We start from the raw sequence: 15062 nt of genomic DNA, 5'->3' as shown, positions 1-15062 counted from the left end.
AGATTATCCAAGCCCTTGTAATAGTATAAACCAGCCAGTTCTGAAGGAGAAAAGAAACTCATCCCATCTCGAGAGATTAAAAAATCATTTTGTCTTTGTCAGACCAACTCAGATACCATCTTTGAGGGCACGCCTCACTGGAAGTCTGACTCTTAGCACACTTGGCTGTGCTTGTCTGCTTTCAGTAAAACTTGGCTCTGCAGTAAGACCTTGTTTTCTCTAATGTTTTATTCTTTTAGTTAGTGGAGAAAAGGAATCTCTTCCTACATGTCTGCAGGACCTCAGCATATGGATTCAATGGTGTATATTACAAACAATTGATTATATTCAGTTGCTTCAAGGACTTTTTTCCTACAGCCCTGGATGACCTCAACACACAGAGTCTACGATCTATATTATAAGCAACTGATTAAATTTGCTTGCTTCAATTTACTTTCACAGTGAAAATGGCCATGACAATTTGTTTCTACTTTTTATCAGAAGTATTTCTACATCTGCATCACAATCAAGACAGTTTTCATATTTTTTGGATGTGTGTTTTTTTGCGGGGGGTGGTTGGCATGCACCTTATAAAAACATCATGTGTAAAGTTAAATCCAATTTACTTTAAAGATGAAAAAAAAAACCCAAAGCAAACCAATTTGTGGGGTAAGGCTCTGTTTTTTAAGAATGAATATTGAAGAACTAAACAGATGGCTCATCAGCTAAGAGTCTGAATTGTTCTTGTAAATCAGAGTTCAGTTCCCAGTGTGGCTAATAGCTACCTATAACTCCAGCTTGATTGGATCCAAACCCTCTTCTGGCCTCTGTGGTCCATCAAATATCATGTGTTCATGAATGCATGTGTTTTGTGCACACAATTAAAAGTTCAGTTTTTTTTAAAGAGTGAATATAGCAACTAACCAGTGTGCAAATATTATTAAGTAACTCATTTATTCATGATAACATCTTTAATATAAAAACAACCCATTTAGTTTAGAGTTAAGGAAATTGAAAACAGAGTTACTTACTTTGGCAACGTCTAGTAATAGTTTCCTGGTCCCGTGATGTATGTTACTTCTCATTGTTTATATCCACATTAACTTTACATAGTGTTTAGATGTAGTAACAACCTATGATGGAACTTCATGTGATTGAAACAATTATACACAACTTGGTTCTGCACTCATCTTTCTGACTAGGAGCCTTATGATTACAATTTGATCTTGAATTTATCATCTAGAGAATCAGGCCAATTGTCAGTGACATATTTAATTTATTCTGCAAAAATAATGGTTTTCATTATAACCATTTAAATATTTTATATCATCATTTATATCATCCTGTCTTGCTCATATAGCTTTCTCTTTTAATGTGTCACTTTTATAAACCATATCTCCCTACTGAAAATTCATCTAGCATTGATTTACATTTTATATTTAGTATTGATTAATATTAAGCAGTGATACTTTTAGCCATGATAAAGCACTAGTATGGGTGGGTTATGATGATAAGGATTAAGGGGGAGTTTTTAGTTGACAGTTAAAACTAACCAGCCTCCTGCCACAGCCTATAAAAGAGCTGGGGTGATAGGTTAAGTTAGCTCTTATTTCTGAACTCAATCAAGTAGACAATCAAAACCACATCAAAATAGAGGAGAATGAAAATGAACCCTTATTTGCAAGAATCAACTCAAAATGAAGTAAAGACTTACAGATATGATCTAAAGCTACAAAAACTATCACACACACACACACACACACACACACACACACACACACACACACAAATACAGGGCTAAAATTCCCTGACAGTGTTCTGTACAAAGCTTTTCCAAGCACTGGAAGCAAGGCAGGCAGATGGGACTCTGTACAACAGAAAAGGTCCCCTTATAGAGGAAACAGCAAAGAAGCAACCCAGAAAGGAAGCTTGCATTCTCACCCCTGAAGTAGGTAAAGAATCAATGTCTAAAATGCTCAGCTAGGCAAGCTGTCTCACACCTGTAATAGCAGTACTTGGGAGGCTGAGCTAGGTTTGGTGTCAATCTGATGTCACTCTTGCTTTTCAGAATGAGACCCTGATTCAGAGAATGGAACAATAACAACAAAAGTAACGGCAAAAAGACAAGGAACTCAAACTAATAAGAAGAGAACAGAGATTATTGCATAAAAATGGGCAAAAGATTTGAATATGTATTCCTCAAAGGGCATACAAATGGTTAGTAGGTACATAGAGAAAATACCACCCATACCCCCCAAAAGCCAATTAAAACTACAATGAAATATCATTCAACATTTACTATATTTATCATTATATTATCAAAAATATAACAATCCACTGTAGTTTCAAATGATACACATTTCTGCATAACCTGTGAATAACGTTTTATGAACCTATGAAAATCTTGTTAAGAGTATTTTTTTTAATCTGAGTACAGGACAGAAAGCATTTAAATCACTATCTAATTTCTATGTGCCAGAACATCAGTTATACCATGAATGTGTTAAGCCTAGCAATACTATGTTGAAAAAAATCTGTAAAACCATCCAAACTAACAAAACATAGGAAAAAGTTTGCAGAGCAAATAAAAAGCACAAGGACATCTACCCTATACTTACAATTGTTTGAAATAAATTCTTTTGTTGATAAAATTACAAATACAGTAGATGTTAAGTAAACTTTTCCTTTTCAGTGCAAGTTCCCCAGACCCAGTATTTCTTGTGAGACTCCAAGATGTCCTTCATTTCTGAAATGGCAGAGTATGTGCATATTACTGAGAAACATTTTTCAACATCTGAAGTCCTCTTAGGTCTTCTTTAACACTGATAAAATATAAACACAAGCTAAAATGTCAGAACAAGACCAAAAATCTGCAAATGTTTAATATGACATCTTCCCCTAATATGTTTGAATCAAGGGTAGCTGAATCCATGATGGCAGCAGTTTGCTTTGGAAAAATCCTGCTTTGGAGTTTTCTTTTACTAGGAAGGCCAAAAAAAAAAAAAAAAAAAGTGACTCAGTTAGCAGTTGTGGTGGCTTAGCTCACAACAGTGGGCAGATGCACAGTAGTTTGCATCCTGGTGGACTTCTGAGCAGACTGGACATGCTGTACATAGAAGAGGCTCTCTCCTAGAAGTGGAGAGCATCTCGCTACACCTTTACATCAGCTTTCTCTGGATGTTGGTTGTCTCCCTTGTCCTCCACCAATGCCTCAGTACTCTGGCTATCTTCTGGCAAACCATGGTCTTCTGATGGCTTTTTTCTTTTCCCCAATGTATAATATATGTGTATATATGAGCTGCAAGATACTTTGGTATTATCAATCCACTGAGTACAAGACTTGAGGCAACACAGAGATGTGTGGAAGTAGCCAGAGAGCTTTAGCCTCCTCCTGCCTTTTCCTCTCTTTTTCTGAAAAAAAAAAAAAAAAAGGCAGAGTGTACCAACAGGTTTTCAGTTTCATTCTGTAGAAACTGATGAAGGCTTTCTTTCACTAGAAGTATGGGCAGTGTTTACAATTTTCTAGTTAGAGACAGGTTTCTCTGTAGGCAACACTGTCGAAGCTGGACTTGCCTCTGATGTGAGAACCACGGTTAATGAAAGACAGGAAACTTTTGTGTTCTGTGAAGCACTGAAGATTTTCTGTTGAATGGTGCATCAATGACTAATAAAAGTATCCTCAATGCTTGATCCAGGTTGTACAGCTCAATCAATGCAAATCATTCTTTAGTCATTAGCTGAAGCATCTGTTTATGCTGATGCTCAGTGGGAAAGTACTTCCTATCATACAGAAAAGCTCTAGGTTTAATAGCAAGTTCAGAACACCCATGCCCACTGCAGATAACCATGCTACGTCAAGGCCAAATATTCACAATGAAATTAGTGGTTTCCTTTCTCCCTTTCTCCTTCTACTTTCCCTTTCTTTATCATCTTTCTCCCATTTCCCTCTCCTCTCCTACACTCCCCTTCCCTTCCCTCCCTTTCTTGTGCTGGGGATGGAGCCTTGTGACACATGATTGACCTGTGCTCTGTCATTAATTTATACCCTCAGCCCAACATAAGATAATTTTGTATATAAGTAGAAAGATTTATAAAAAAGTTTAAAATAATTATTAAAGGCTTTCTTAGAGACACTGTCTGGATTGTAGTGTAAAATCTTGAATTAACACCTTCTCAGTTCTTTCAGCATTGCAGGTTATAAACAAGGTAGGAAATAAAGAGTCCTGGAACTGTGCAAATATGAACCCCATGCAACTAATTAAACTTATGTATCTTCAAGTGACTGTAAGTTCAAATGTGTTTACTCAAAGCAGAAAGAACTATGTGACATGTAATCACACTAAGGAAAAGAGATCTGGCTGTTTTCAATTAGTAATATAATTACAACTAATACTTAAAAGAATATTGGCTAACAGCAACGAAACATAGTTTAGTTTGACAGTACTAAAAAGGACTTTAGTATTTTTAAACCATCAAGCTCATCCAGGGAAATACTTTTAAGAAACACTGCTTCAGAAATAGCATACTGCTTATAATGGGGAGCTTTGATCCCAGCACTGAAGAGGCAGATGTACGAGGATCTTGGTGAGATTGAGGCCAACCTGGTCTACATTTTAAGCTCCAGGCCAGCCAAGGTTAGTAGTGAGACCCTGTCTTGGAAAACAAAACAAAACAAAACAAAACAAAACAAAACAAAACAAAACAAAACAAAGCAAACAATCCCAAAGAATATAAAATGACTGCAGTGACCCTGATGTTCCAGTTAGTTTCAGACAATCCTCAAGAGGCCACACTTCCTCTCATAACACTGATCATCTAAGCTTAGCTGGTGAAGTGTGTGTGTGTGTGTGTGTGTGTGTGTGAGAGAGAGAGAGAGAGAGAGAGAGAGAGAGAGAGAGAGGAGAGCACACCAATGCTTACTGTGGGCAGAGAAACAATCCACCAAGAAGATAATCCAATTCAATATGACTTCGTTATCTCACCTGATTCAAACTTTCAGAGTCTGACACCAGGCAGTTTATTTAAGACATATCTAAGTATGGTACAATTTTGGAAACAAGTTTCCTGGTAGCAATTATGTCAGTCAAAAAAGCAAAAAGCAAAAAAAAGCTTGAGATATGTCTACATTGAAACTACTAAAGAAAACGATAGCTTAAGGGCCTAGGATCTAGTATAGTCTCTGACCAAAATAGTGTAGAGGTCAGCAAGGTCTAAAGTATGTATGTCATCTCCCATAGTGATGGGTTCTATTGACTGAGAAAAAATGCTAAAGCTAAAGGTCAAAGGATGAATTGCCTGAGATAAACATAATAGTCTAGGAGACTCAGGCGTGGACTGGCCTTACAGACAACACAGATTACCAGGCTATAACTTCATCTACTCCATTCTGGGTGGAAAACAAGTACACATCCCTTCCATTGAAGAGACAGCCTGTGTGCTTGCCATTTTCACTTAATGGGAAGGAAAGTCAGTAATGGAAGTCTATACTATTTAGAACATAGTAATATTATTTATACTTTTAAAAATAACCACAGTTTAATATGAATACAGTATGTCCTTTTCAATAAGTTAACAAGAATTATTTGATAATCCTTAGTCATGGAAAAATAGAACTCACTTAGAAGTAAATAGAAAAATAATTTATTTAAAGAATATAAAAATTGTTTTATATTCTAAAATAATGATAATATCATTACCTCTTTGTAAACTTGAATATTGAAGGGGTGTTAGTTTCCTTTTAAATGGGCTGGAGCTGGACCCAGGCCTACTGAGTGTTTTGGCAGTATTCTCTTTTATCTTTGTACAAAGAATAAAACAATTATGATAGGTAAGAAATGCCCAGTCCTGCTCCACAGTGACTGTTGGTTCACGGTCACTGGGCCTTCGCCTATCCTGTCCTGTATTTCTATAGACAGAAGTACTAAAGTAAAGCTCTTGGTGAGGCCACTCCCCAAAGTGACTATTCTGCCTCCAGCAATACTGGCCTTCCTTTGTGCTCCATTATTTGAGCACTCCTATAATGTCCTTGTCCTCAATAGTTAGTCACAAAGAAAACTGGTCACAAGACAGTTGCTAGCTACCGGCCACCTATATTCAGAGACTATATGGTCCTTGACTTGTCTGACCTTGGCAATCTTCAGCTGTGCTGATGAGTGCACTGCCCCAAGAATTCCCAGAAAAACAGCTCTGGGCTGAACCCGGCCAGGTCCACTTCTGTGCTGTAAGTACACATACTAAGGGATTAAAAAAATACCTTGAAAAGCAGTAATCAGTGTGAATAGAAAACAAGGGTCTTAGAGAATAATGTAATTGAATACATATATTAATGAAAAGGAAAAGAAAAAGAAAATCAAGACTATAGATGTAACAGTTTAGTGGTGGAGCATTTACCAGCACACTGGTACCATCAGTTTGATTCTCAGCAATGATAAAAGGGGAGAGGAAATAAAACAACACAACCTTTTTAGCTGGGCATTGTGGTACATGATTGTCTTCTTGAGTACTTTGGAAGCTGGGGTAGGAAGGTTATAGCTTTAAGGCAAATGGGTCACATGGCAAGCCATTTGTCACAAAAGATGGAACACACACACACACACAGATGGGGAGAGAGAGAGAGACAGTGACAGAGACAAAGAGATGGGAGAGAGAGAGAGAGAGAGAGAGAGAGAGAGAGAGAGAGAGAGAGAGAGAGAGAGAGAGAGAGAGAAGCAGAGAGAGAGAGGCAGGGGAATAAAGAAAAGGATTCCAGGGGCTTCAGTTGTCAAATCCTAATTTAAAAAAAAAAAAAAAGCTTTGCAGAGAAAAAAAAAAAGGCACATGAGGAGGTATGCAGAGGAGCCAGAATACATGCCTGGTGGAATGAGCTATGTAACAGAGGTGGAAGTCACACTCAGGCAAGCTTGTCCAGAGGACACAGTCTTCTCCAAGTAGGAGTTAGCGGTCAGATGGAAATGTTTTAAGTTTCCCTTTAGTAGTACATCTGCTTGCAATCGCTTCCTTCTCTCAGGTCAAGTTTCTCGTCAGAAATCAGGAGGAAATTGGCACTGCATGTTCCTGACAGGCTGCAGAATGAACAGCTCAACATTTACAGAGTGTTCTTGCCAAACACGTTGAGGCTGATGACAACCAGCCTCTACAGGGAACCTCCAGTCAAAGGAAACACTCCAACTAGGGGAGCAGGTTAGAATAACCCACAAAGAATCAGACAACCCCTGAATACATGTCATTGTATATGTGTCCAAAACTAAACTGAAAATGAACCTCAGTATTAAGCATGAAATCCAGGATTAGCTATTAATTTTAAAGGTATCTCTTCTTGTACCATGATCTTATCATGAAAAGTAGAGATAGGGTATATATATGGTAACTATATGCTTTGTGCTCATTGTCCATAAACAATCACTACTCAAAATAGTCAAGTTTACTAACTAAAACAAAAGCAATTGATTGTTCCCACTCATTTCAGCAAATCTGAAATGTTTTCTTTATTACAAGGATTATAATTGTTTTTGTTATAATAACAATATAATGAAAGAGCTGGTGTGGTCCACATGAACCTGTCCTTTTCATACATGCAGGCTCATATAGCTTGTCCAGGTCTTTCTATATAACTTAGACAAACTTGAACTTCTTGAAGTTTTGACTTTCCTACCTCTATCTTCAATAATATTCTCTATCTTTGTGAGGAACATACTTGAGATAGGAAAAATATAATAACAATGATCATACCTTTAAATATTTCATTATAAACACACAGTATGTATAAAACACACATAGAAAGGTACACAGTACAGACACACAGATACAGAGATGCACAGAGATTTTATGACATTGACTTTCACATTTAAGTGGACAGCATAGATTTCAGTTTTTATGAAAACGGCAGGTTTTCGTTAGTAAAACTTTTGAAATAATGGGCAGCTCTTGAAAGAGACTTCCCAATAGCAGAGCTGTGTCAGGATTGCTGTTGTCATCTGACAGCACAAGCAGGAAGGAAGGGAACACATTCTTTTCAAATAGGAGGAAAAACCACTGTATCTTCCCACAGAGGCACAGCCAGACTAGCCTCAGAGGGCTGGGAACTTTGGAATATCCTAATATCTGAAATTATGAAGCCTTCCTTGGCCAGGGATATGTATGTTCATAACAGAACATTAGCCTTGCTGATCTAGTGTGTATCTTCAGAAAGACAACTGTAAGGAAGGCTGGCCCATACCTTACACAGTCACCTCATCAGAGTCAAGTGTGTGGGGGGGGTGCACAAAGAAGATAGAGAATACAATTGGAGCCTTCTCATACTCAGCCTGCTACCTTAAAAAAGTTTATGCCCATTAAGTCCATATTGTTTTCTGATACACTGCAATAATAATCCACACGCTGAGCTGATTTAAGAAATGCACAGAGACGTATCTTCCACACAGGAAGGGGAAGTCAGTGCAGAAAATTTTTGTATTGGATGATGTGGGAGTCTGCCATTGTTCTTATGTCTTCTTCCTCCCCTATAATGGCACACTTCTGGTTCTTTTTGAGAGGGTGAGAAGCACAGTACTCCTTTTAGCTGCGTTCCTGGCAGTGTACCTCTGCTGACCAGATGGCTGAGGGTATGAGTTTGGTCAGCCAGTTGTAAGTGGGAGGTGTCAGAGCTGTTAGCACAATTCTTTAAAACTGTCCATTGATGCTGTAGAGGTGTGACTATGTGGGATCTACTGATTCCTTCCTGGTTGGATTGGAAACCTGCTTCAGATGACAACATACTCAATACTGTAAACCTAGCTAAAAACTCGTGGCTTGGGAGGAAATATACTTTGGTGGAACAAACAAACAAACAAGAGAAAAGGAGCTGAGTGGCACCACTCATCTGTCTCTGCTCAAACTCAGTGTCTGAGCTGCTTCACGCTCCTGCTACCAGGCCCCACTGCTGGAGTAGACTGCACACCCAAACTGTGGGCTGAAACAAACTTTAGTTTCCTTAATTTTAATTTAATTCTATAATTGCTTAAATTCCTTTTGTTAGGGCATGTTGCTACAGCAATGATAAAAGTAGCTAATACACAGGACTAACTCTGCACTTTATTGCATATATAAACTGACTGATAATTTATTTCTGAAAGTAAAATGGGTATTATGCCATGAATTTATCAAGCAAATTAAGACCATTTAAGCATGGGCAAAGACACTTCAGACTAAAGAAATGGTGTAATACTCTCACTTACCACAGAAATGGCTCTGGCCTCACTAACCTGTCCTCTGTACTCAGAGGTCTCCTAACTGTCCCAGGAGCTTTGTGTTGGCTCTGTTCCCACTGCTGATGCTACTGACTTGAAGTGTTCTCCATCCATCCTTCCATTCATCAATCTGGGTCATACTTCTATACAGTACCTCCATGACTTCACAGTCCCATACCTCCCTTCTGTACTCCAACTGGACACTGAGGCAAAGCTCAAGCCTGTGATCAGGAAACTTGGCTGGTGCCTCCAGCAGAGATCTGGTAAAGTTCATTATCTAAGGCCGGTGGAGATCTTCTTTGCATCTCTCAGCTGTCTACTTTTCTAAGAGGTTGGGCCTCTTAGAATTCCTTGAACCCTGCTGCAAACTCCTCAACCTTCTTGTATCCATTCTTTAACCTACACACACACACACAGATGTATTTACTGTGTGATGTGTAAGTTGAGAGAGTTTACAATTAAGAATGGAATAAGAGAATGGAATATTTGCTGACAGTTATCAAGGAAAATCATAACTACATAGCAAATTGCAGCCAATGAGCCAATATGCCTATGTAATCATTATTATTTAATAAATTCTTACCCTGTGGAAAGACAATACATGCCTAAGCTTTTGACATAGCATACCCATGACAGTTGTGTGTGCACATGTGTGTGTGTGTGATACAGTTGTAACATTCCAGTTTGGCACTACCACTGTCATCTTGAAGAAAGCAGCTGAGGTTCAGACTATGGAATTCATTCATAGAGAGAAGGAGATGCTCACCAGGCTCATAAGGCACCCACAAAATAGGGCTCTAGTAATATTCCCTCATGGAGGGTGTGGGTAGCTCATGTGGTCACAGGTCTTGTAGGGGTCTAGAGGCTTGACAGCCTTTATGAGATCGGCATCTAGCTTTTTTTTTTCTTCATGAGGTTACAGAAGGGGTAAACAATTGACTGGGGGTAGATTCTACAAATACTCATCAAACACAATATGGAGAAGGAAATTAGCTTCCAAAAGTGGGATGGGCAAGCAAGGCAGGATTTTTTTTTTTTTCTTTTTTCTTCTTTAATACCATAGGCCACAGTGACCCCAGGAGGCTGGAAGAGGAGAGGAAAGCCAGGCAAACTTCCGTTTGGCTAAGAACAGTGTGATTTCTATGAGGCTGGCAATCTGAAAGCTAGTTCTCCTCTGTTAAGAAATGAACAGGTGTGAGTGTTTTTGAGCACTCCTTAAGAATGAGAAGGGAGAAGAGAAGTTTTTAAAAGCAATATAAATGAAATTGTTCTTTACTAGGAATGGTCATTTGGAACTGCCTAGATTGCTTCCTTGTAAGCTTGAAGCGGGTGAGAGTTATGGGAAGTCTACTTTCAGGCAAAACTAGGGCTTGTCCAAAGTCATCGATAGGACAGACAGCACAGATAGATCAAAGATCAAAGGATTTCCATCCAGCAGGCCAGATAGTGGAAGGGTGGGACTCTGAGAACAGCAGCACAGATAAGGCTTGGTAGACAAAAGAGGGCCTGTAATCAGCATTCTTTCTCTGCAGAGTGAATGCTTGGTTTGATTTCCCTCTCTCCTGGTGCTAGAATTCTAGAGAAACAAACAAACAAACAAACAAACAACCTCTTCTGAAACAGAAGTTAGAACATTCCAGATTAGGTTGTTGTTTGTGGAAGAAGGATTTAAAAACAACAACATCTAAAAGACTATTATGCAAGAGAGGGGCTCTGCGCTGGGACTGGATACAGGTGGAAGTCTTGAAATTCCTCTTTGACAGCAGGAAATGGTCCTTATATTCCTGCACCAGCATTAAGGTCCTCAGTGCCGTCCGTCACGCTGGCTCGCCTCTGGTACCCGGCTCTGTGTTGACGCAGCCGCAGAAGAGGGTAAAGAGGCTCTGTGCACTCCCTGGGTCTTACCAGAACGAAAACCTTGCGATTGCTATTCCCTCCTCATCTGCAAAGTTCGGCCACCTAGAATCACCCTGCGTCGCCCTCTGCTGGCCTCAGTCGTGAGCCACATGCTGGGTGTCGGAGGCGGAGCATTGGCCAAGCTCCGCCCCTCCCCCAGAAGCCGCGCCCCCGTCAGCGGGCTCGCCCGCGCATCCCGCCCCCTCGCCGACAACACGTTCCTGCGGGGGCGCGCGCGCGCGCACCTAATCCCCTGCCTTCCGGCTCGGCCGCGCAGCTCCCTTGCGCGCTCGCTCTGCGGTGGCTGGCGGGGTCGACTTCGCTGGGGACTTCCTCTGCTGGCTCTGCGTTCTGGCCGGTCAGGCGGAGCGATGCCCGCACCCTGCTTCCCGGCGTCCCGCGCGCCTGGTGACCAGTCGCCCGCTGTAGGGCTGCGGCCGTGACCCTCTGCCTCCGACTTTCACCCAGCGTCCGGCTCGGAGCTTGCTGGCCGGCGGTCTCGGAGAGGCCCTGGTAGTGTCAGGAGGTAGGCTCTCAGCTCCCGGGTGGTGCCTGCGAGCGTTATTTGTCTATTACCTGTCAGGTTGATAGGTGGCAATGTCCTAGACACAGTTGCAGGGGTAGGTATGAGTTATACGGTTGACTGATACTGAAAGGAAAACGTGTTTGGTATTTTCCTATAGGTTTCAAAGGCTCGAGTACCTCTACCACCCCAGCAGCTACTTCTGTGGTCATGGAGATCTTCTTGCACCAGGATTACTGTATGGTCTTCACCCAGCCTACCACCCCCTAATTGCAGCCTTGGGTCCTGATTTCCACCAATGAAGTTTTTTATCCTTTCTTGAATCATGTGACATCACTTGTCCGCTGTTTCCCTTTCAGTTGCCATTAGCAATACGTTCTTTTTGGTTTAAAGTACTGAGTTGTTTGCCTGTCCACTTACACTCTAAGAGGAGAGACAGCTCATCTCTGCTCGCTGTGACTTTCATAGGTACTCATCAGGGGTCCTTGAAGAGAGTGTTCACTCACTTGGCTGTCTGACACAGACAACAACAGTCAGGCTGTGGGGCTTCCTGCTCTGTGTTTCTGTCTGTTAAGTGTGCAAGCCCTAGTAAAACTTTTCTTGAACATAGCATAAGAAAAAAAGAAAAAGAAAAAAAGACCCATGGTAATGGCAAAAATTGATCATCATGAGAATGTTTTAGAAACCTCGGTAGGACAATATTGATTCAACTTAGAGCTTTCAGTAAGGCTGCAATTTAATGAAAAGAGCAAGGAGGAAGAAGAGAAACAAGGGTTAACTGGAGCTATTCGTTGTCACAGGAACAGGTTAAGTTCTAAAATGCAAAGGGAAAAACTCAGACTTTCGTTGAAAATTGTTATACCATCCAAGACTTAGGGAACAGCTGAGGACTCTTAAGCCTCCATTTTCTGGTCTCTTTGTGTTCAAATCTAAGTTGTTAATTGTCTAAAATAATTAGACTAAAATGTTGGGGAAACGTAAACGTGTGGTCCTGACAATTAAAGACAAACTTGACATTATTAAGAAGCTTGAAGAAGGCAACTCCTTCAAAAAACTTTCTGTCCTGTATGGAATTGGTGAATCCACAGTTCGTGACATTAAAAAAAACAAAGAGAGAATTATAAACTATGCCAACAGTTCAGACCCTACTAGTGGGGTGTCCAAGCGTAAATCCATGAAGTCGTCAACGTATGAGGAGCTTGACAGAGTGATGATAGAATGGTTTAATCAACAGAAAACAGATGGCATTCCAGTGTCTGGAACGATCTGTGCAAAGCAGGCTAGGTTCTTCTTTGATGCATTGGGCATGGAAGGTGATTTTAATGCCTCTTCTGGCTGGCTTACTAGGTTTAAGCAGCGCCACGGTATTCCAAAGGCTGCCGGGAAAGGCACAAAATTAAAAGGGGATGAAACTGCTGCCAGTGAATTTTGTGGTAACTTTCAGGAATTTGTGGAAAGAGAAAATCTCCTACCAGAACAGATTTATGGTGCTGACCAAACTGGATTGTTCTGGAAATGTCTACCAACGAGGACCTTGGCTTTTGACACGGACCAGAGTACTTGCGAGTATAGGACAAGCAGAGAAAGAATCATTATTATGTGTTGTGCAAATGCCACAGGTTCACACAAGCTTAATCTCTGTGTTGTGGGGAAAGCAAAAAGACCCCGTGCATTCAAAGGAACTGACCTTTCAAACCTCCCTGTCACTTACTTCAGTCAAAAAAGTGCATGGATCGAGCAGTCTGTTCTCAAACAGTGGTTTGAGAAGTGCTTTGTGCCGCAGGTGCAGAAGCATCTGAAATCCAAAGGGCTTCGAGAAAAAGCAGTACTACTTTTGGATTTTCCTGCAGCACATCCAGCTGAAGAACTGCTGAGCTCAGATGATGGCAGAATAATTGTGAAATATTTGCCACCAAATGTCACAAGTCTAATTCAACCTATGAGCCAGGGAGTTCTAACCACAGTCAAAAGATATTACCGAGCAGGACTTATCCAGAAGTACATGGATGAAGGAAATGACCCAAAAACATTTTGGAAGAATTTGACAGTGTTGGATGCAATTTATGAGGCATCAAGAGCCTGGAACCAGATAAGATCAAACACCATAACCAGAGCGTGGAAAAAACTTTTCCCTGGCAATGAGGAAAATCCAAGTGTGAGCATTGATGAAGGAGCCATTTTAGCAGCTAATTTAGCAACGGTTTTGCAGAATACTGAAGACTGTGAACATGTTAACATTGAAAATATTGAGCAGTGGTTTGACTCTCGGAGTAGTGGCTCAAACTGTCAGGTGTTAGCTGACATTGTAGGTGCTGCAGACCGGGTGAAGGTCACTGAGCAAAAACCTTCTAGGAAAACTAGGAAAGCAGAACTGAACCCAGAGAAGCATATTAGTCATAAAGCTGCACTTGAATGGACTGAAAATTTGCTGGATTATCTAGAACAACAGGATGACATGCTACTCTCTGATAAGCTGGTATTGCGGAGGCTTCGGACCATTATAAGAAGAAAACAGAGAATACAAAATAAAAGTCATCTATAATATTCCCTTCTGTTGCTATGTATTTTCATCCTTGTGACTTCTATCTGCAGTGGAATTTATCTAAAGCCAAATAAATGTTACAGATGATTAGGATTAGATGTTGTTTTGGATTACTTAAATTACAGCTCTTTAATGTTGGCTCTGATTGAGCAATGACATGGAATTCATTTGTCTGTGTCTAAACTGTATTATACTAATTGGATCATAGTATACTGGAGGCTGAGATATGTTGTGTACTGAATTTCAACATGTCTAGTGATGGGCAATGCACACTGTAGGCTCTTAATAAATCTTGCTCAAATTGAACTTTGATGACTTTTTCTGAATATCAGTTTGTAAAGTAAAAAATATTGGAGATGAGTTCACATTTCCATGGGTGAGACTCTTAAGAGAGTTCAGCGAAGATTGTACTTGAAGGATTTTGCTGTGACTCTGTTGAACTAGATAACAGTAGTGTAAACCCTTGGAGACAACATTGCTTTCTGGCAAAATTTGGGCAGCAAGCTATTGAGATTGACCACTGGTGATTACAGTGAAGGAAAAGGTGAGTTTAAAACGTCCCAGAACGGCATGGGGTGTCAGCCTTATTCTACCTGACAGAAGTTCTTTAATTGTGTAGAAGGTAAACCAGCCTTTTTTCACAAATTTTAATTTCCTAAAGAATTAGTGTTTAGAAAAATTAAAAGGTAAGCGTTATTACCTGTCATCTTTATTCTTTAAAAGGGTCAGCATTGTTAAAAACCTCATAGGTATTTATGGAACACTAAAGTACACCATTGTTTTCATGGGGTGTATTTTTTGTGAAGTGCTGAGAATATAAGCATACATACAGACTGTGGAACCAGTACATGAAGAGTGATCTGACATTCGGTTGAACATAAGGGAAATACGGTACAAA

General features: G+C 40.3%; 1 protein-coding gene across 1 annotated transcript; it reads left to right on the top strand.

Moving 5' to 3' along the window:
- The first annotated feature begins 11323 nt into the window (after positions 1-11323).
- Tigd2 (tigger transposable element derived 2) lies at positions 11324-14470 on the top strand. Its single transcript, XM_021165144.3, has 2 exons — positions 11324-11625; positions 11783-14470. The coding sequence occupies exon 2, from the start codon at positions 12587-12589 to the stop codon at positions 14162-14164; it is 1578 nt and encodes a 525-aa protein (XP_021020803.1). The 5' UTR covers positions 11324-11625; positions 11783-12586; the 3' UTR covers positions 14165-14470.
- The last annotated feature ends 592 nt before the right edge of the window (positions 14471-15062 follow it).

Source organism: Mus caroli, unplaced genomic scaffold (genome assembly GCF_978045245.1).
Source record: "Mus caroli unplaced genomic scaffold, Mus_caroli_1 scaffold_7, whole genome shotgun sequence".
In the NCBI taxonomy this organism is placed as follows: domain Eukaryota; kingdom Metazoa; phylum Chordata; class Mammalia; order Rodentia; family Muridae; genus Mus; species Mus caroli.
This window is presented reverse-complemented; position numbering and strand designations above follow the sequence as displayed.

What these genes read in the sequence shown, in the direction of transcription:
- Tigd2 (XM_021165144.3), top strand. Translation starts at nt 12,587, where the DNA reads ATGTTGGGGAAACGTAAACGTGTGGTCCTGACAATTAAAGACAAACTT.